The sequence below is a fragment of the Rattus norvegicus genome, chromosome 3 (genome assembly GCF_036323735.1).
Source record: "Rattus norvegicus strain BN/NHsdMcwi chromosome 3, GRCr8, whole genome shotgun sequence".
In the NCBI taxonomy this organism is placed as follows: Eukaryota; Metazoa; Chordata; class Mammalia; order Rodentia; family Muridae; genus Rattus; species Rattus norvegicus.
The window spans coordinates 97,706,438-97,728,975 of record NC_086021.1 but is presented as its reverse complement, the minus strand read 5'-3'; the positions used below and the strand labels follow the sequence as shown (position 1 = coordinate 97,728,975).

The 22,538-nt window shown below is 46.6% G+C and overlaps 1 protein-coding gene across 10 annotated transcripts in view; it reads left to right on the top strand.

Annotated features, from left to right (window-relative positions):
* Positions 1–22,538, top strand: part of Cstpp1 (centriolar satellite-associated tubulin polyglutamylase complex regulator 1) — a 167,909-nt gene that overhangs the window by 143,109 nt on the left and 2,262 nt on the right. For 7 of the 10 annotated variants that reach the window (XM_017591556.3, XM_039104520.2, XM_039104525.2 and 4 more), the window contains 4 exons: positions 17,904–17,989; positions 19,100–19,295; positions 19,831–19,940; positions 22,306–22,369. In XM_017591556.3, coding sequence (XP_017447045.1) covers positions 17,904–17,989; positions 19,100–19,295; positions 19,831–19,940; positions 22,306–22,369 — 456 coding nt within the window. The remainder of the gene's footprint in view (positions 1–17,903; positions 17,990–19,099; positions 19,296–19,830; positions 19,941–22,305; positions 22,370–22,538) is intronic. The other 3 variants (XM_039104523.2, XM_063283294.1, XM_063283296.1) reach the window with 1 other exon arrangement.

Here is a 22,538-nt window from a genome sequence, read left to right as displayed (position 1 = left end):
AACAAAAGATCTATTTTCTGAAAAGCTCCCAGTTTCCAAAATAAGTTATTTTGAAGTCACTGTGTTCATTGTTCCGCTTCCCCACTCCGTTTACTATTCAGTTATGTTAGTGCTCCTGAGAGGACCTTTCCACCTTCCCGGCCACGCCCCTGCCTTACTGAAGTGGAAACTGGAGTCAGGCAAAGAGGTTAAAGGTGTTGTGCAATTGACTGATAACTTGTAAGCAGCAGAGGTGTGCGTGGCTCAGCTGGTCAGAGTCAAGAGACTTTGCAGGCAGCTTCCTCACTGACCCCTCAGTGTGGGGCATCTAGAGTAGTGTCTGCCCAGAGGGCCGGCTCCTTAAGGGTCCAGTGCCTCTGCTGTACCAAGAATCACCTTGCTCCTCCCGAAGATCCCAGCTCCTTCTCTCCATAGACTTGGAGGGTGGAGGGTGGTCCTAAGCTGAGGCAGCATCTGCTCCAGGGAAAGGACACTTGTATTCCAGGCTTATGAACTAACTTCGCTGATACTGTTCAGAGTTAACAAAAACTGTCATAGCTCCCTGACCCCCATGGGGTACTGCATGCTTGTCCTTTCCAGGATCAACAAGTGACAGCTCTAATGCAGGCTTGGTGTTTTCATTAATAAGGGAGGTTGGAATTTTGCTTGGGTTTATGTTTTGTTTTATCTATTATGTATACAGTGTTCTGTCTGAACGTATGCCTGCAGGCCAGAAGAGGGCACTAGATCTCCTCGTAGACGGTTGTGAGCCACCCTATAGTTGCTGGGAATTGAACTCAGGGCCTCTGGAAGAGCAGTCAGTGCTCTTAACCGCTGAGCCATCTCTCCAGCCCCCCTGTTTTTGTGTTTTTTGAGACAGTCTTTTTCTATGTATCCTCCTGGCATACACTGTCAGACCTGGCTTGAATTCTTAATTGAAAGAACCAAAAGGGAGGAGGAGGACAAAGAGGAGGAGGAAGAAAAGGAGGAGGAGGAGGAAGAAGAGGAGGAAGAGGAAGAGGAGGAGAAAGAGGAGGAGAGAGAGGAGGAGGGGGAAGAGGAGGAGGAAGAGGAGGAGGAAGAAAAGAAGGAGGAGGAGGAAGAGGAAGAGGAGGAAGAAGAGGAGGAGAAAGAGGAGGAGGGGGAGAGGAGGAAGAGGAGGAGGAAGAAGAGGAGGAAGAGGAGGAGGAAGAGGAAGAGGAGGAGGAGGAGGAGGAGGAGGAGGAGGAGGAGGAGGAGAAAACAGAAGGTGATGATGATCACAGGAGATTATCTCTAATTTAAAGCAGCCAGTAGAGTTAACATCAGAATTTCATGCTAGTTTCCCTTTGGGATTGGCTCATTTTAGGAAAGATTCAGTCCAAGAGATTGGGAGTGGAATTTATCCTTTGAACATCTATCAGGACTTAAGAATAAAAATATGACTCTTGGGGAATTCTGGTTAGGAGAAGGATCTGGGCCTGGTGACCTCACCTGTAGTCCTAGCACTCAAGTGGAGACTAAGTTAGGAAGATCATGGGGCCCAGGCCAAGGCCAACCTTGTTTACATAGTGAGACCATGTCTCAAAAAGAGTTGGAGGGGGATGGAGAGAAGAAACGAGAAAAGGAAAGAAGCCATTCATCTAAATGTGTGTGCTCCAGGAGAGCAGGCAGGATCCACAGCAGCCTCCATTGCCACAGAGGCCCTGTCAGTGAGCATCATTCTGCTCAAACCATCCTGCTTGACACTGTGCATGCCTCCTGGGTGAGTGGACATACAGGTAAATGGAGAGAGGGGAGCACTCACCCACCACTAGACGTGGTTCTAAGCCACCACCTCTCATTCATCTATTTGCTTATTCATCAAATGTTTCTCTTCTGATAGTTTTTTAAGGGCAGAGATATAATTCACAAGTTCACAGCTTTACTCACTGGAGTGTGTAATTCCATAGCTTTTAGAATATTGTCAGAGCTATGCACTCATGACTACAGTCCATTCTAGGACATTCTTACCTTCAAAAGAAGTCCTGGGGGTTGGGGATTTAGCTCAGTGGTAGAGCGCTTGCCTAGGAAGCGCAAGGCCCTGGGTTCGGTCCCCAGCTCTGAAAAAAAGAACCAAAAAAAAAAAAAAAGAAGTCCTGAACAGTTTGGGCATTGTTCTCCAATGTCTCATGTTCCCAGAGCTTGGTGAGCCCTGCTCTGCTTTGTCTCTGGGCATCTGGGCATTTCACCTAAATGGACCTTGCCAGTTGATGATGGCACATACCTGTAATCCCATCACTTGGAAGCTGAGACAAATGGATCATTGTAAGACCAAGGCCAGCCTGGAGTACTTGTGACTGGCCTCTCTCTCTCTCTCTCTCTCTCTCTCTCTCTCTCTCTCTCTCTCTGGTTGGTTAGTTGGTTTTTTGAGATAGGGTTTCTCTGTGTAGCCCCTTCCTGTCCCAGAACTTGTTTGGATTCACAAAGACCTGCCTGCCTCTGCCTCCCAAACTCTGGGATTAAAGATGTGGGCCACCACTGAGCCATGCAACTTTCTTTTTTATAATTTGTTTATTAATTTATTTAGTATATGAGACATTCACGCATGCCATAGCATGCATGTAGAAGTTGAAGGAGAGACCACTGGTGGGGCTTTCTTCCCTGTCATGTGTGACCCAGAGATTGGACTCAGATCATCAGGCTTGGCAGCAGGTGTGTGAGACAGTCTTCAGGCCTCATCAAATATTCATCCCTCTCCTTCTCCCTCTCCCCCTCCCTCTCCCCCTCCCCCTCCCCCTCTCTCTCTCTTAAAGGGTTACTTATTAGCCATGTGTAGTGTTATATGCCTTTAATCCCTGTGAGAGACCTTGTCTCCAACAAAACAAAACCAGACAAAAAAGATTTCTTTTTTTGTGTGTATGTGTGTATGTACCTGTGTGAGTTTATGTGCACCACATACCCACCAGGAAGCAAGAAAAGGACATTAGATCCTCCAGAACTGCAGTAAGAAGCAGTTGCTAGCCGCTGTGAGTGCTGGGAAACAAGCTCAGCTTTTCTCCAAGAGCAGCAAGTGCTCATAACCACTGTGTCATCTCTCTGCCCCGTCAAATATTTCTTGAGTGCCAGTTTCATGCAGAGAGCTACTCTGAACACTGAGGCTATAGTTACAATAAAATGCATTCCCACCCTCACAGGACAGGGTTTAATTTTGAAGGGTACCCTTGAGTACTTGAACTTGTCATGTAGCCCATGAATCCTTTCATTGCAGAATAGCTGCTGTCTTCCCTTCCCATTCTCTTAGTTAGTTTGCTTGTTTATATTTTTATAGAATTATGGGTATGGATGTTTTGTGTACCACTTATGTGCCTAGTGCCTACAGAGGCAGAAGAGGGTGCCAGATCCTGTAGAACTATAAGCCATGATGTGGGTGCTGGGAATTGAACTCAGGTCCTCTGGGAGAGCAGCCAGTGCTCTTGAGCACTGAGCTGTCTCTCCAGCCCGCTTCCCTTCCCGTTCTCGATAGTATGTGGTAAATGTATGAGACTAAGCCAAAGATTTGCGTTTGCCCATTTCCAAGGTCCTTCTAAACAATCTGATTTGTGTAAGTACTACAAGATTATAACTAGTAGGACACTCTTTAAAACCACAAACCCTGGTCTAGGGACATTACTCAGCAGGTAAGAGCTTGCTGCATAGGCAAGAGGACTGGAGTTCAGATCCCAGAACCTACAGAGCAAACCTATAAACACGCGTCACTCCCAGGGAGCCATGGTCCCCTTTTGGATCTCTTGTGTGCTGGACACATGCACTGCACAGTCTGCACTAGATATCCCACGCATGTGTGCTGGACACATGCACTGCACAGTCTGCACCAGATATCCCACGCATGTGTGCTGGACACATGCACTGCACAGTCTGCACCAGATACCTCATGCATGTGTGCTGGACACATGCACTGCACAGTCTGCACTAGATATCCCATGCATGTGTGCTGGACACATGCACTGCACAGTCTGCACTAGATATCCCATGCATGTGTGCTGGACACATGCACTGCACAGTCTGCACTAGATATCCCACGCATGTGTGCTGGACACATGCACTGCACAGTCTGCACTAGATATCTCATGCATGTGTGCTGGACACATACACTGCACAGTCTGCACTGGATGTCCCATGCATGTGTGCTGGACACATACACTGCACAGTCTGCACTGGATGTCCCACGCATGTGTGCTGGACACATGCACTGCACAGTCTGCACTAGATGTCCCATGCATGTGTGCTGGACACATGCACTGCACAGTCTGCACTAGATGTCCCATGCATGTGTGCTGGACACATGCACCGCACAGTCTGCACTGGATGTCCCATGCATGTGTGCTGGATGAATTAATACATGAATAAATAGATTCATGGATATTCCTGGTATGGCATTTGACACACACAAACAAGAATTTTGTTTTAAAAGTTTAAAAACAAGCCCAGCAATGGCAAGTCATCATGCTTTTAGTCCCAGAGCTCGGGAGGCCAGAGGCAGAGGTAGGCGGATCTCTGTAAGTCCGAGGCCAGACTGGTCCACAAAGCTAGTTCCGGGACAACCAGGGCTGTTCTTTCTCAAAAAAGATAAGATGATCAGAGGAGAAGGGGAGAACAGGAGGATGGGGGAGGGGCTGGGAAGAGAGGAGGAGGGAAGGGAAACTGTGATCCAGATGTAAAGTAAATAAGTTAATTTAAAAATAGAAATAAAAATGCAAGAAGAAAAGGTAAAGTAAACTTAAATTTAAAAATAAACATTTAAAATCAGGGGCTGTAGGGATGGATCAGTGGTTAAGAACACTTTTCTTGTAGAGTGTTTCCCAGCACCCACATGGTAGCTCACAGCTGTCTACAACTCCAGTTTCAGAGGCCCCAGTGCCCCTCTGCTCTCCATGGGCACCAGGCATGCATGTAGTACACAGATATACATGCAAACAAAATATTCATGTACACTAATAATAAATCTAAAAGTAAATGAATAAAAGTTTAAGAACATAAATGAATTCTTGTTTGTAGGGTCTCAGGTAGCCCAAGCTAGTGTGGAATTCACTATGTAGCCCACCGTGACCTCCAACCTCTACCTCTCAAGTGTCAGAAGCAACCAAATGTCTTCCTGCCACAGCACAAATATATACTATGTACAATCAATACAAAAAGTGCTAGTCCTCTCCGGTGAGAGGCTTATGTGCTATTAAACAGAAACTCAGCCTCTCTTTGTGAGGAGTGGACACATCCTAACCAGCAATACCAATGGCACTAGGGAGTTACGAGCATGCACGCACAAACAGAAGGAGACCCCTGGGGAATCGACAGGAGGATGGCTGCAAAAGAAAGAGGAATTGAGTTAAAGCAAGTTTGGCTCCCTCCGGGCTGTGAGTATCAGGCTTCTCTGTCAACCTCAGCTGCTCCGTGTTGTTCACTCCTGACTCCAGTTGCTGTGTGTACTGCAAGCCCACAACTACCCAGAAAATGCCTCCGGACCACTAAGCTCTTCTCACTTTGTCCTGAAAGTCAGATGGCCAGCTTCCCCACAACAGTCCAGGCATCTGACCAGATTATAGATGTGGGTGGCTAAGCCTGTAAGACTGATTTTTTTGTTTGTCCACCACCGGCTTACTTTCTCAGGGCCCTGAGGCCTGGGGACAGGCTGCAGGAGGCTCCAGTCTATGATGATGCACATGGAAAAGAATGTAATCCACGGGCAGCTGTAAACCAGAGCCTGTGCATGACATGGCTTCTCCACGAGTGCCTGCCTTGAGCACCACAAGCATTCTAGCCAGGCCGCCGGGCAGCAGGTGTGAGCTGGAAACACAGGAAGGAGCTAACAAGCTCTAAAACAGCAGCCTAGTCAGAGACCTTCCACCTCATCATTCTTTCAGGAATGAGAAAGTGAGACCCTTGATCCCTGAACAGTCAGCAGAGCATCTCCATCTCAGCATCCTCCGAACCAGGACGTTTTCCTGATGCCTAAGAGCAGTCCGTGAGGCTTGGGCATGTGAAGCACTTGTTTAGCATGTGTGAGGCCCAGTTCAGTCCCTAGCCCTGAAAAACAAGAGCATGTGGCCAGAATCAGACTTTGAGATTCATTAGCTTGTGCTCTTAGGAAAGTTATTTCTCTGAGCCTCACTGTCCTTATTTGTAAGGTAGCAATAATAATTGTCTATAATGTGCTTTAAATAATGCCCTGCACAGAGTAAACTTGTAATACAGTTAAACGCAGCAGCATTGAAACTAACCTACAGGAGCGCAGGTCTCGATGCTTACTGATCTTGCCGAGAACCCCAGTCAGGCAGCTCTCCATTGTAGGTGACTCTAGCTCTAGGGGATTCTACTCCCTTCTCTGGCCTCCTTGAGCACGCCACTCATTTGCGCATACAGGCACACCAACACACACATAATTAAAAATAACAAGTAAACCAAAAAAGACGGTGAATACGCAACCCACCAGAGCCAGTTGACTAGAGGGCCACAGGATACCACTTAACTTTGCTGAGCCCTGATTCCATTTCTGTAAAATGAGAACAACTATAATAAATGGTCATTTAAGTTCGGCACGTGGAAGACAGGGAGGGGCAGACAGAGCTCTGACTTCAAGACCAGCCTGGTCTACAGAGTGAGTTCCCAGATAGCTAGGGCTGTCTTGAAGAAACACAAAATAATAATAACAGTGATAGATAATAATTAAATGAAACATAGTCGTGCATTCCTGTCCTAGTGCTCAAAAGGTAAGGCAGGAGGGTCAACAGTTCAAAGAATACACAACATCTTATCTCAAACCAAAAATAAAACAAGAGTATATAAATAAACAGGTAAATTACTTTTATGAAAATGTTGGTATTATTATTGTTGTTGTTATTATTATTATTATTATTACTATTATTATTATGGTTTTTCAAGACAGGGTTTTTGTGTGTGTAGCTTTGGCTGTCCTGGAACTCACTCTGTGGTCCAGGCTTGCCTCAAATTTACAGAGCTCCACCTGCCCTGCCTCCCAAGTGCTGGGATTGAAGGCGTGCATCACCACCACCTGGCAATGTTGTTATTATTACCAGTTGTTTAAAAAATAAAACCTGGAGAGGCAGCTCAGCAGTTAAGAACACTGATTGCGGGGTTGGGAATTTAGCTCAGTGGTAGAGCGCTTGCCTAGGAAGCGCAGGGCCCTGGGTTCGATCCCCAGCTCTGAAAAAAAGAACCAAAAAAAAAAAAAAAAAGAACACTGATTGCTCTCCAAGGGACCTAGGTTCAATTCCCACCTAAACTCACAACCACCTAAAATTCCAATTCCAGATCTGATGAACTATTTTGACCTTTCAGACGTGGTGCCCAGAAATACATGCAGGCAAAACATCCATACTACTGCTACTGCTACTGCTACTGCTACTGCTACTGCTACTGCTACTGCTACTACTAATAATAATAATAAATCAATAAGATAACAATAAGGTGGGTTTTTATTTTTTATTTAAGAACAAATGAAAGTGCTTTTCAGCCTTTTTCTCTTCACAACACTCAGAAGATGATGTCTAACGAAGCATCAAGATAAGATGACCTATGGTTAGCCTCTGACAAGGTTTGGAAGCTCCAACCCAAGGCTAGATTGAAAGCAGCATCCCTCCCTTGGACTGGCATTAGAATCACCTGAGGGGCCTCTTAAACCCCAGGTAGCAGCCACACCCCCAAGTTCAAGAGTTCTAGGGCAAGGCCTCAAAGATTCATATTTCTAAAAATGTCCCTGATGATGTAGATGGTCTGGGAACCACACTGGAGACCGCTGGTTTAAAGTGTTAGCCACAGGCTCCCTCTGGCGTCTTAGCCAGATTAAACTGCTGGCGTTCCCATCTCTGAAGTCATCTGTAATACTGTTTAACATCTCCCTTACCAAAAAACCACACTTCCAGTCAGGGATGTGCCCAGATAGGAGACATTCTTGTCATCATTGCATTACGTCATTACGTTAGGAATAATGCACAGAGTGCTTGCTACCCAGGCACCAGACACAGTCGCTTCCACTCAGGAAAGCCACTTTGAGCTGGTCTGTGTCCCAAAATCACAGCCTGATGGGGAAGGACAGGGGCTAGAGCCACACAGACCTGGATTCAAATGCGGCGTCCATCACAATGAGCCTGAATGATCTTATTTGAATTATTTAACTTTGCCAGAGATGGTGGGTGGCTCATGTGTAGAATTGCAATAATTCTTAAGGAAAGAGGCCAGCCTGAGCTACGCAGTGAGACCTTGTATTAAAACAATTATTTAACTTCTCTAAGCATCAATTTTCCCATCTATAAAACAGAAATAATGTTAGCTAATATGGTTATCTTAAAGTTTTAATGAGATAATCCATATAAAACCCATGCCATAATGCCCAAAAAAATTACCTAATTTTTATACTTGATTTTAACCCAAATACTGAAAAGTGTCAAATTATCTGATTTTTAAAATTAGAATGTAGGGCTGGAGAGATGGCTCAGCGATTAAGAGAACCCGACTGCTCTTCCAGAGGTCATGAGTTCAATTCCCAGCAACCACATGGTGGGTCACAACCATCTGTAAAGAGATCCGATGCCCTCTTCTGGTGTATCTGAAGACAGCTACAGTGTACTTATATATAGTAAATGAATAAATCTTTTAAAAAAAAAATTAGAATGTAGAGGCTGAACATGGGGATACACATCTTTAATCCCAGAAGTCAGGAGGCAGAGACAAGCACGTGGGTGTTACTTGGAAATGCAGGCACAGCTATTACAGCTCAGAAACCCTTTTAATCAACTCCAGGGGGACTGAAAACCTCAATATAAAATCAGAGGCTATTAGAGGGAAATGTAGGGGAACCCAAGCAATAGATATAAAGGGGAGTCCTAAGTAGGACTCCAGTCACTCAGAAAATAATACCAACAGCTGAGAGGTAGAAGCCAGGCGTAGTGGCGCATGCCTTTGATTCTATGGCTCCGGAGGTGGAAGCAAGCATATTTCTGTGAGTTTGAAGCCAGCCTAGTCTCTATAGTGAGTTTCAGGTCAGCCACAGCTACATAGTGATACCCAGTCTCAAAAATATTGCCTTTAATTAAAAAAAATTAAATACATATATACTTTAGTGGCATCTCACACCTGTATTCATCCTTCAAGTCCTGCTGAGTGCAAAAGAATCTTCACAATGCTGCTAAGTCCCAAGCCCAGTAGGTAAGACAAACACAACTGTCCACAAACAAAATGCTCCCTCCATAGCCACTGGTCACTGAGCAAGCATGCCATTACTGCTAGGCTCTCTTTTGGGTACTGCAGCTAGAGCAGTGAGCAAAAGTCCTTGCCTTAACAGGGCTGACTTGCCAGAGAGAGGGTGGGTACCATCAAGGAAGCAGGGGTTCCCCAATGGCAAGTTGATCTCTGGCCACAAAAGTCAAATGCTGGGGTTGTGGATTTAGCTCAGTGGTAGAGTGCTTGCCTAGCAAGCACAAAGCCCTGGGTTCAGTCCCCAGCTCCAAAAAAAAAAAAAAAAAAAAAAAGTCAAATGCTAGCTACTAGACCAGTGGCTCTCAAGCTTCCTAATGCTGTGACCCTTTAGTCCAGTTCCTCATGACGTGGTGACTCCAACCATAAAATTACTTTATTGTACTTCATGACCGTAATTTTTCTACTGTTATGAATGGTAATATAAATATCGGTTATATAGGATAGCTGGTATGTGGCCCCCAAAGGGATCTCAACTCACAGATTGAGAACCACTCTATTGGACCTGGGAATTTAAATGTAAATGTTCTATTTAACAAAAGATACCATCAGCAAAATTGAGGGGCTGGGTCATGGCCAGTGACAGAGCACATGCTTTGCAAGGTCATGAGTTCAACCTGCAGTACCATGGCTACAAAAAGCTGAAGTTGATGTCATGTTTGAAGTCTTAGCTACTAGGGAGGCTATGAAAGAGAAATCACTTGAGCTTAGGAGTTTGAGTCCAGTCTGGGCATATTAGTAAGACCCTTCTCAAAAGTAGGAAACCAAGCAAAACCTGGTCTGGTGACAGGCCTGTAATACTGAGTACTGGGGTTAGGCCCAAGGCCTGCCTGGACTAGGAAAGTAAGCTAGTAAGTAGGCAATTTAGTGAAGCTGTGTCTCACATTAAATCTAGGAAGAGGGCAGGATGCAGTCACAAGAGAAAAAGGCCCTGGGTTCAGTGCCTAGTACAGTACTGTTGTGGTGGTGGTGGTGGTTTTGGTTCTTTGTTTTTGCTTCGTAAGTTGAGCTAGGCAGTGTAGAACACATCTTTAATTCCAGCACTGGGGAGGCACAAGCAAGTAGACCTCTGTGAGTTGAAGGACACTTTGGTCTTCTTAGTGAGTTCCAGACTAGCCAGGGCTACATAGTGAGACCCTGTCTCAAAAAACATTACAAACAAATTTAAAGAATGGAAGAGGATATTTGTTATGTTCACTTTAGAACACTCTAGAAGTTCCAGAACTTTTAAGTTCCAAGAATGCTTTATTCGAGTCTGGTGGCAGATATACTTGTGATTCCACTTGGGATGCACTTGGGAAGTAGGAAGGAGGATCAGAACTCCAAGACCTGCCTGAGCTATTTGAGATTCTGTCGCAAACAAACAAGCAAACAAACAAACAAAACCAAGCAACAAAAACCATTTAAAAGTTGAATGGAAGAGTGTGGGCGTTAGGCTGTTCTCTGCAGTAATCTGAGAGCTTCCATACTTCTTTGAAATCAAAAGGACAAGGGAGAATTACAGTAGATGGCAGAGCAGTAAGGGGGCCAAAGAATTCCAGGCAAAGTGTGCAGAATGGCTGGGCTTTGCACTGGTGGTGCCTGAGAGAGACGTGTCTACGTCAGAGGGAGAGATGGACGTGAAGTCTGGACCTTTACCTTCCCCAAACCTATGCAGCAGTCCACCCAAGACTTCAGGCCGCTCTGTGGTTCCAGGATTGTTTGTAGGGAAGCAGCAGTATCACGCCTGAGTACCCAGCCCTATGCAGGAGTGTGCCAGAACTGAGAGCCAATAGCAGGGGCAGGGGGAAGGTTATTGCCAACACAGAGTCCAGGGATGGTTGTTTGTTTGTTTGTTTGTTTGTTTGTTTGTTTAAACAGATACAGCAGATGGCCTAGAACCTGTGCTCAAGAGTCAGAAAGGCCTGTATTTGAATGAGACTCTTCAGCTTCTAGCTTGTGATCTTGGTTAACTTGTGATGCTCCTCTGTACCTCTATGTCCTTATCAATGTGCTCACTGAATTTATCTCACAGAATGGCTAAGAGGAGAAATGGCTCATAAGGTAGAGGCATTTCCACCAAGAATGACACCTGAGATCCGTCTCTGGGATCCACACAGTAGAAAGAAAGAACCAGTTAAAATTGTCCTCTGACCTCTACAAATGACGGGCTGCCTGCCTCCATAAGCTCAAATAAGTAAATATAAATTTTAATTTAAAATATATGAAAATGGATACAAAATATTACTGTTGTTATTGATATTGCTCTGGGTCAAACTTGCCAGGCCCTACTGGATGGATGAATTTGGGGTGCCTTGAGCGTACAGATTGCAGCTGAGGGAAAACTGTGTTCTACATGTCCTGTGCTGTTTGAGGTCCTGGGGTAGCACGTTTCCTACCCTGGCCAGGAGAGAGGGGTTGTGGGGGGGAGACAGAGAGACACACACAGAGACAGAGACAGGCAGGCAGGCAGGCAGACAGACAGACACCCAGGAGACCTTTCCAGCAGCATGCTCCCTGATCCTGGCATGTCCCCTGGTTTTATCACTGTCCTAGTCTCACAGCCCTGACATTAAAACACTGTTAGCACAAACTAACTTGGGGACATGCTTCAGCTGTCCCAGTAAAGGACACTAGTCACATGACTTCTCCAAAGTTCAGTCATGCAAAGTGGCTCTTCTTTTGGGCTCTGACTAAGAGCTAGCTCCCCCAAAAGTGGGCTAGAAACTGAATCTCGAGCTTCCGACTGGCAGCTGGAGGCCTTCATTTCCACTGAGCCGCTTTCGTTTGCTATTTTAGGCTCTTCCAGCACCGTAACCCAGAGAGGCTCTGCACGCTGCCAGCACCTCACACTACTTGCCTGTGAGACCCCCAGGCAAAGGGCATCCCCATATTGCAGTTCTCTGTCCTTTGCTCATCTCTTCTCTGCATCTAAGGAAACTCAGACACAGATATAACTGAGTCCAGTTGTAGGACAACTGCCACTTGATCCCAATGCCATCAAGCCCAGAATTTCAGGAAAAAGGGCCCAGTTCATGTCACTAGACCAGGGGGTGCACAGGGGATTGGCACTTGGATGAGCCTGGACGCTCTGCTTCCTTGGCACCTTCTTACCCCCCAGGCAGCCAGCTTGTCCCAGCTGTTGGAGTTAGCAAGGAAGAGAGCAGCCAACCCCCTGGGACTAGCTCGGACCCTGCCAACTCCACTTTCTTCATCCCAGTTGTTGGCCCTAGACTCCACCCTCCACATGGTTCTGCTCAGAGCCAGCCTGAACCAGAGTACCCGTATTTCTCCCCAGAGGCCTTCCCTCTAGCCCAGAGGCATTGCTTGCGAGGATCCCTCCATGATCCAATAGATTTGTACGGACTCTTGTTGGCAGCAGTTCCTTGCTGGCTCCACTTCAAAGCCAGGGTGGCCAGGCCCCTCCAGGTGTCAGAAGCAGCTGGCATGTTAGCAAAGGCCTCTGGCAGGAAGGATGCCCAGCCAACTGCTCTCCACTGGAAAACAGCACACGTAGACAACCCTGTCTCAAGGAAGGCTCTGGAGACCTCTGGGAGATGAATCTGAGTTCAAGAAGATAAAGGAGTTATCTGTGGGGATACCTGACCTCAGGTTATCCCTGTCTTGGAAGACAAAGGCAGGGCCATAGCTTCCTGCCTGCATTTAGCCAGTTCTGCTGCAGTGCAGAGCAAGGTGCAAATGCCCAGAACTTTCATGGATCAGAACATTTGTCTAGAGATGGACAATACTGCATGTGGTGTTTGTGTCTGTTTTGTTTTGCCTTTGTTTGTTGTGTTTGATTTGTTTTGCTTGAGATGTAGTCGAGGCTGGCCTTGAACTAATGATCCCATTCCCTCAGCCTCTAGAGTGCTGTGACTACGGACACGTGCCACCACATTTGGCTATATAGGGTAGGCTTCGGTTTGATTTAGTTGTTTTATTTGTTTTATTTTAGGCGATAAGTCTTTTGCCTACATGTATGTATGTGTATAGAAGAGAGTACTGGATCCTCTGGAACTGAGGTGCAGATGGTTGTGAACCACCATGTGGGTGCTGGGAACCAAACCCAGGCCTTCCGCAAGAGCAGCACACGCTCTGAACCACTGAGCTATCTTTCCAATCCCTTAATTTAAAAATAAAAAAGTATCTGTATTTTTAAAATTAGTGGCTAGAGAGATGGCTTGGCCGTTGAAAGTACATATTGTTCTGCAGAGGATCCAAGTTCAGTTCCCACAGCACACATCAGATTGGTCATAAGCAACGTGTAACTCCCACACCAAGGAATCTGATGCCTCTGCTCTCTCTCTCTCTCTCTCTCTCTCTCTCTCTCTCTCTCTCTCTCTCTCTCTCTCATACAGACATATACACAATTAAAAATAAAATTAGGAAAGCTGAATGTATGTACTTGCTGGGGTGTGGCATGCTGTGGTGCACGTGTGACAGTCAGAGAGGAAGACAGTAGAGGAAGCTGTCCTTCCTTCCATCTGGGTACTGAACTCAAGTCCTCAGGCTTGGTAGCAGTTGCCTTTAGCCAATGTGGTATTTTTAAAGATCAAAGCACCTTCCCATCAGTTTCTTAGAATCTTCTGCAGCCACAGCCTCTGGGCAGCCAGTTTTTCCCTCTAGTTCTAGTAAGAAAAATCAGTAGTTCCATCCATGGTTGGGACAGCTGACATTCTGACAGGGCCAGAAGAAGCTCTTTGAGAAATACAAGCTTCCCAGCTTTTGTGTGACTCCCTTCTACACAAATCAGCCACAATCACAATTTGGAAAAAAATCTCCTAGTGCCCAGTTCTAGGTCCACCGATGTCCTCAGAGGCAGTCCTAAAGAATTGGATCTGACCTTGACTTTCTCCTAGCTTCTCTACCAAGACAAAAGGTCTAACTATGGCCACTTGCCCGAGTCCCTATCATTCTGGCCTGCTTCTCCAGGACTCTATTTTCTTCCTAATTGGATTTTCCAGAGCTGAAATGTATATGTAGGTTTCCCCTGACCAGGGACAAAGACTAGGGTAGTAACATGTTTTTTCTCCTTGTTCCTACATCCCTGTATCCAACAGTATTTCCTGAGTGCCTGAACTGTGGCAGGTGCCATGCTGGAACCCAGAGTCAAACAACAAACAGGAGAGAAAGGTGTTATCTGGCAGATCTTCCAGCACAAGGGCAAAGATCCCCTTCTACCAGCTAGCTAATCCACTGCTGTCCTACAACTCATGTCCCTCTTCCTACCTGCTGCCTGCTTGGTCTGTTCCACCCTCCCTAGGCTGGGATTTGTGGGTGCTGCTGTCACCCAGTATCACCCCTGTACGTGTCTGCCTCCTCCACTTGGCCACAGGCATTTCTGACCATGCCTCAGTCCCAGCCAAGTAAACAGCAGGGACAAAAAGCCAAGCACAGCAGGCTACCCTACCCCCATTGAGGTTCCACTCTGCCATCTTCAGAGATGGGCTGGTCTCTCTTCTTAGCAGTGCCCATACCTATGTATGGAGCAGCCATCTCCTCTTGGGCATCATGGCCACCCTGAAGTCTCTCATGTTGTCGAAGAAAGGATCAAGAAGTGTTTCTGGCATAAGTATGACCAGTAACTCAAATGTAAGCCTAATTCTTGGAATCCCAGAGGTACTGACAACAGATTGCAGAAAAGATTCAAGGCTCAGATCTTTGTGTCCTTGCTGATTCTGTGAGTGACAAGTAGATAAGCTCATACTTGCAGTGGCTTTGCCCCTGACTGGGTGAGTGACAGGCACACTCACTCCTGATCCACAGAGTCTAAAGTGCTGCTCTTGGCCACAACTTCTGCTAAAACTGTCTAAGGTGTTTCTTCCCAGAACAGCAAAGCCACCCTGGAAGAGCAGCAAATCCCTGCAGCAGATAAGAACTGTTATCTCTCTGGCTATCAGGTCAGCAGTTCCACCAGATGGCTGCACAGCAGGTCAGGTGTGGGGTTACCACGCAGCTTGAGTGCATATTTTATGTGTGCTTTAACAAAACCTGAAACCAAATACAACAAAAGGAGGCTAACATTCTAATCAAGAATGGCCTCTCAGGCTAGAGGGATGGCTCAGTGGTTAAGAGTGTTTGAGCTTTTTTAGAAGACCCATCTTTGGTTCTAAGCACCCACAGCTCACAACTGCCATAACTCCAAGGCCTCTGACCTGCAGACTCCTGCACTCACATGCACACACTGACACACACCTAAAAATAAAATAAATCTTAAAAAAAAAAAAAAGCCTCTGACAGAAAGCTGGAGCCAGTTCTGAGGTGGGGACATGGTATATTGCTTTGCCCAGAAAGGGGTAGGGAGGTCATTTTCCTAACATTCCAGAGAGGTGCTGGCAGGATCTGCTTGGACCCTTAGAGAAGCAGAATACACCTCAGGAGCATGCTGGTGGGGGAGAAACACAGAGAGAAGTAACTTCTAGAATCATCACAGTTGTGATAGGGAGTGCACAGTGCTTTCAATAGATTAAAACACTGTCTTATTTATATTTAATGAGTTGGCTTTATGGTATTTTAATTACATCACAATATAATGATCAATAAAGATACAAGCCCTAGGTTCCAGGTTAATGATAGAAGCATTTGTGGTCTTTGAAAGCTTCAAGGCTTTGACCAAGGTTTCCTGAGGGTGAGGCTCAGCCCAGTGCTCTCCTGTGCCATCTGCTTTTGGCTGCTAGGGTACTAGGCCATTCCAGGAGTAGGGCAGGAAAGATTGGCATCTCCCTTCTCTCCTCCCGATGTGTCATTGGAACTCTGTGTAAACCAGACTGGCGCTGGCTTTAAACTCACAGGGCCTGACTACCTGCCTCTGTCTCTCCAGTGCTGGGATATTAAGACATTCACTTGACTTCTTTCAAAAGGTGTCTTCCTCCCTGGGTGTTCCGGTGGAGCGCCCTCTCCCTCTGCAGTGCATCTTAGTGCACGCTCGCCCGCCAGCTCGCCCACCCGCCCACCTGTCTCTCCCCCTCTTCCCCTCTCATTTTGTTTTTTTTTGGGGGGGGGGCGGGGGGGATTTGTCTGTTTTTCCCTTGGATATGAGAACTCAACGTGACCTTTGCATTATGGAGCTACAGTTAGTCTCCCAGCCGTTGATGGAGGGACCGGAGCGCCCTCTTGTGGCCCTTGCAGCATTGTTGCTTCCCACTTTGACCTCATTTTTTTTCCAGCTGGATAGCGGAGGGCAGCTTTACTTCTCAAGAGATAAGGAAACAGTTAAAGCTCTAAGATGTATATGGCAAAGAATATAAATTGGCCCTAGAATCTAATTTATACTCTAATGATAATGTTTCTATTGTGTGTTCGTTATTTTTAGAAAGGGTCTCTCTAAATAGCTCTAGTTGTCTTGGAACTCTAGGTAAACCAGGCTGGCGCTAGCTTTAAACTCACAGAGCTCACCCTGCTTGCCTCTGCCTCTCCAGTGCTGGGATATAAGGCATGCACTTGATTTCTTTCTTATTTTAAAAGAAATAGTTTCTTTTAAAGTTTTAAACTTTTAAAGAAATAGTTTCCAATAGTAGTGACCTAATGGAAGCCTTTGAAGTCATACAAACTCACAAGGTGTATATATTCTTAGTAAGTGGACTCCTTTAGGATCAAAAACCCCTCATGTGCAAAAGGAAGTAACTAGTACAAACTTGTATGGTGCTATGAGTGAAATTTAATAAAGGTAGCTAAATACAGTGCCCACTGTGGAGCAAGATGCTCAAGAAATGGTACCTGTCACTACTTCTGTTATTGCAGCTACCTAGGACCCTCTTTCTGTCTTTGGGAATATATCCCTAACCCTGACCCCTCTGATCCAAGGAAGTAGAGATTTAGAAAAATAGTCCAAAACAAAACAGTTTAAAAATTTTTAAAAAAGATAAAGCCAGAAGGGCCTTGTCATAACCAGATTGGAGGCCCAGCTTCACTCCAGTAGAGGAGTCTGGCACTCTGCCTGGCACACGGCTGGAGCCCAGCAAGTGCTAACTTCTTTCTCTTCCTTCTCCCTTCAGCTGCATCCCCGAGCAGAGTACAGACTTGGCCTTAGTGTGATCTTTACCAACCAGGTGGTTTCTCCTGGAGGGTGCTCAGTGGGGAGAGCAGTGACCATCGTCACAACTCCACTAGCTGATGTGCATTCTGTGTGCAGAACTGTCCGCTCTCCACCTCCTGCTCCCAGCCTACCTTCTGTGTCCCCATGTAGAGGTGCCTGCTGCTGTTCTGGCCATTTGGTAGCTTATTAAATCTCAGCACCACTTGCCAAGACCCCTTTAAACCCCTTGGCTGTTCTTTTTGCCTTTTCTGATCAGCAGTATTTATTCAGAACCAAATAGTCCACCCTGCAGAATGAAAGGATTTACTGCTTTAAGTACACAAAAGGAAATGTTGGCAGCATTACAATTGCACCCACTCTTTGCTGCTCCACTCCACTCTGCCCATGCTCCATTGACTGGTGCCACTGAGACTGACCTGGGGGCCTGCCCTTGGAGCAGTGTGCTCAGTGCAGTTCAGTGAGAGTTGGATTGGTGGGGATGAGGTGACTACAGGAGGAGCTTGCTTTTGGGACCCTTTCCCCAAATACACTGCAGTTCCAAGGGAGACTGGAGGTCTCAAAACAACTTGTTCGTGCATAGCCTTTGTCTATGTCAGTTTGACTTTTTCTCTCCTCCCAGGCACACACATGTAACATACACTCTCCCCCCCCCCAATTCTCCCCCTCCCTCTTTCCCTCCCAGGATTGTGCTCATGGATGATGCCATGGACTGCTTGATGTCTTTCTCAGATTTCCTCTTTGCCTTCCAGATCCAGTTTTATTACTCAGGTGAGAATGTTCCAGGCTCCATGTGGCTTTTGTCGGGGACCGTGTATCCCTTTCTCATCCTCTTGTCTTTTCCATCTGGATGCCTGGCACACACAGTCCCCATCCCCACTTCCTTCCTGGCACACACAGTCCCCATCCCCACTTCCTTCCTGGCACACACAGTCCCCATCCCCACTTCCTTCCTGGCACACACAGTTCCCATCCCCACTTCCTTCTTGGCACACACAGTTCCCATCCCCACTTCCTTCCTGGCACACACAGTCCCCATCCCCACTTCCTTCCTGGCACACACAGTCCCCATCCCCACTTCCTTCCTGGCACACACAGTCCCCATCCCCACTTCCTTCCTGGCACACACAGTCCCCATCCCCACTTCCTTCCTGGCACACACAGTCCCCATCCCCACTTCCTTCCTGGCACACACAGTCCCCATCCCCACTTCCTTCCTGGCACACACAGTCCCCATCCCCACTTCCTTCCTGGCACACACAGTCCCCATCCCCACTTCCTTCCTGGCACACACAGTTCCCATCCCCACTTCCTTCCTGGCACACACAGTTCCCATCTCCACTTCCTTTGGAGGTATACTTCATCATTGCCCACTAACAGGATGTATGATTTGCACTGCTGGTCACAAGATACAATCTGCCAAGCCTACTGAGGACACTGATAAAAACACACTGCTTCCAATCAGCAGCACAAAAATCCACTTAAGTGATAGCAGCAGAAAGGACACCAATAGCACTCACTCACTGAAAACTACTACCTCTCAGGTGCAGCACTAAGGACTTTAGTCTGTTCACTAGTCCTAAGAGATAAGCTTTAGAGGTTAGAAACCAGACCTGTGCCTTTAGCTACTCCCTTGGTCCTTGATCACCAGTGGCCTGTGTCTTTTACCTTACTCATAGCCTTTTTTTTTTTTTTCTCGGAGCTGGGGACCGTACTCATAGCCTTTTAATAAACACAGCAAACCAGACACAGTGATATACTCCGGGGGTTTTGGCATCCTCACTGACTGGACAGACTGAGCTATCAGAAGGGAAGACATGGTGAAGAAATGAAATATGTCCTCCTTACCTAAACTGTCCCTTCCTATTCCTATGGCACCAGAATTTCTGGAGAGTGTGGCTGCCATCTATCAGGACTTACTGTCAGGGAAAAACCCCAATACAGTGATTGTCCCAACATCATCGAGTGGGCAACACCGCCAACGACCCGCCTTGGGTGATGCTGGCATGCTGGATGGAGTGGAAGCATCACTGTTCTGTCAGCGCCTGGAAAACCTATGTGACCGGCACAAGTACAGGTGGGCCTGGGAGGAGGCCCACTTCAGCCCTGGAGGTCAGGTTGTTGCTGAGAACAAGTCTCTGGCAGAATATTCTGGTTGGTTCAGGGTTTCTGTCCCAGGATGGTCATGATTTTAAAGCATGCTCATGTGTCCCAAAGCAGGAAAGACTAGCTGAAGTGTCTTGCTTACGAGGGGAAGACTAGCTTTGGCTACTTCACTGTTCCAAACCTTCCCACAGAAAGACAAGTTTAAACTGTCCAGTATGACACAAAGACCCCTGAGGGACATAGCCTCCAGGCAAGAAGCTCTTAATAGTAGCTGCATCCTCTTTCCTTCCCCTGTCCTAGGTTCCCTGTAAGAGTTAGTTATAGGGCTGGGGCTGTGGCAGAGCACGAGTTCCATCTCTAACTCCACCAGCTGAACAGCAGTAAGCACACCAGCCCTGTGTGTCTGCAGTCTGGCCCTGCTCCTGCAGGCTCTCCCAGCTTTGAGTGTCCTACAGGTGGGGATGAAAAGATAGCACTTAGAGTTGAATCTGGCCTCTCCCTTTTAGCTGTCCACCACCAGCACTTGTCAAAGAGATCCTGAGCAATGTCCAGAGGCTGACTTTCTATGGATTCCTTGTGGCTCTCTCAAAGCATCATGGGATCAACCAAGCCCTAGGTAAGCAGAGCTCACTGTGATCACCTGTGCTCCTCCCAACAACACAGGCAACAACAGCTGGCCTGTCAACATGGCCCTACAGGAATAGGATGACACTCTTGATTTCTCCAAGGTAGAAGCTGCAATGTGCATCATCTGCCTGCCTGTGCCTAGGAGGTCCCTTACATTCCCATGTGACTGCAGTGACTGACAACTGTCTGCCCTGCCCCAACATGAATAAGTGACTGCTCTGTTACCTGGCATAGGTCTACCCAGCCCCTCCCTACAGAATCCCTGGTTCTGTTCTAAGGAGTGGCCTGCAGGTTGGGCAGACACAAAGCTATTTACCCAATGACTCTGGAGATTATGTATCAAAGCAACTGAATCCCATTTAGAAACAAGGCAAAGGTGTGTCTGGGGAAGTTTTTTCCACAGCTGTCAGGGGTGGGGAGCAAGAAATCTGATAAATCTGAAAAAGAAAAAAATGGAGACTGGCCCAGTTTTAATACCTATCACTTTTATTCTCACTGGCCTCCTCCACCCACTGCACCCCTCCCCCATGTGTAACCACTACTCTCCCAGTTAGGGACCAGCAGGCCACTCTTGTTCTGAAGACTTGTTGATTTTTGTTTTGAGGCAATGTCTCATTGTATATATGAGGCTGTGTAGCCTGGAATGTACTAAGTAGACCAGGCTGGCCTTGAACTCAGAGATCCGCCTGCCTCTGCCTCCAAGTGTGTGCTGGGATTAAAGGTGTTTTAATAAGTTTTAAGCACTTAGTATTTACGTCTATGCTCAGGAGACTTTCCTTGTGTGATTAGATCCAGGCATTCTTCCCTCTGTGCCAGTTTAGGGAATGGCACTGAGGGAAGGGCAATTAACTGACATCTGCTAAATGCCTAACACAGTGGGCCAGAAGCTGTACTGGAGCCTTTATGCTTATTTCTGTGTACTCACATCTGCCAGAGTCCTAGAGGAGATAGGCGAGAACTAAGTAATTGATCAGAGCCTGGTTACTCTGAGTCACTCAGGGACCTGCTCAACTCAGATTCATAACTAGGACTGCTGGACTAGAGTTAGAGATCAGGCCAACTGGGGATCAGACTCAGGAGCCAGTGAGGGCTTGCTGTTCTTTCACAGTCCGAGGAACTGACCACTTCTCTACCAGTGACTTCTGCAAGCAGGAAAAGAAAAGGCTATTAGCAATGATCACAGCCTGCATTAACCTCATCCCCTCTGCTCAGGCAATGCTAGCACACACCTTTAATACCAGCACTCAGGAGGTAGAGGCAGATGAAGGCAGAGAAGAGATTCATCTTGTGAATCTCTGTGATGCCAGCCTGATCTAGAGTTTCAGGGTGACGCCAGCCTGATCTAGAGTTTCAGGATAGCCAAGAATACTGTTTCAACAACAATAGGGAAGGAAACCAGAAAAGAACCTTCTGAGGGGAACAGAAAGGAGCCTTGTGCAATGTTCTCTGAGTACTGACTAATGCTAGTGTGTAGAATAAGCAACGATAGAAGGCAGCATGTGTTAAAATAGGGACTGGGAAATATCCTGGTTCTAACAGTTTGTGTAAGACTGTGGGGTATCCCTGAAACACCCCACAAAATGATAAGGCAAATCGCCCGATACCTTTTAGAAGAGTCAGTGCTGGACACTTTTTAATCTCTCTGAAGCCCAGCACCACTGACTGTCCAATCTAGGGACTAAATACCATTAAGCCCTGTTCTTTCAACAATTTACTGGTAACAATCTTCCTCTCTGCAAATTTCAATCCCTCAAAAAATTTCAACTGTATTTGTCCCCAGCTACCAAAAAAGAAAGAAAAGAAATTAAAGAATCTAATTAATCTGAAAAAGAGCAAAACAAAGAAAATTTAAGTGGAGAAGCACTAAAGACTCTTCATATCACCAACCTTACCCCTCATGACTAAGGAAACCAATCCAGACAGACATTAGCATGAGACCTCAGGACGGGACGGCTTTCCTCCCTACCAGAAGCTGCAATTTTAACATGTCTCCACGTATCACCTGACATGGGGACATACAATTGGCTTTTTTCTTCCCTCTGGAGTTAGCTTAGGCCATTATCATCCAGCTAAGCACACGGGGCCTCAAGAACTAAACACCAGTGCCGGTCACAAACCACATCCAATCTTGGAAGGGGACTGATCAACCTGTTTGTAGATATCTCCTTAGCTTGTCCCAAATGAGGAAAGGGAAACAGTAACTAAGTTTATCAAGTGATACCCAAGACCACATAAACTAACTTCTTCTGGCCAACCAGTTGTCAGACATGAAGGCAAAGGGCAAAATATCTGCTGCCTGTTTGAAGGGCCTTCATGTTGTTTCATGACTTCACCCCCAAATCCCTGTCTTCTAGGAGCTTTGCCTGACAAAGGAGACCTGATGCATGACCCAGCCATGGATGAGGAGCTGGAACGGCTGTAAGTGTCAAGTGGGAAGATGCTGCCCTCTTGTGGAAGCTAAATCTGTCAGATGTGGCTGTGCCTCATTGTAGGTGACACAGCACTTTGTTTTTAACACCCCATATTGGTCAGGGAAAGCTTGGGGCCAAGAGAGAAGAGAGGTACCATAAGTCCTTGGGGCTCTGCT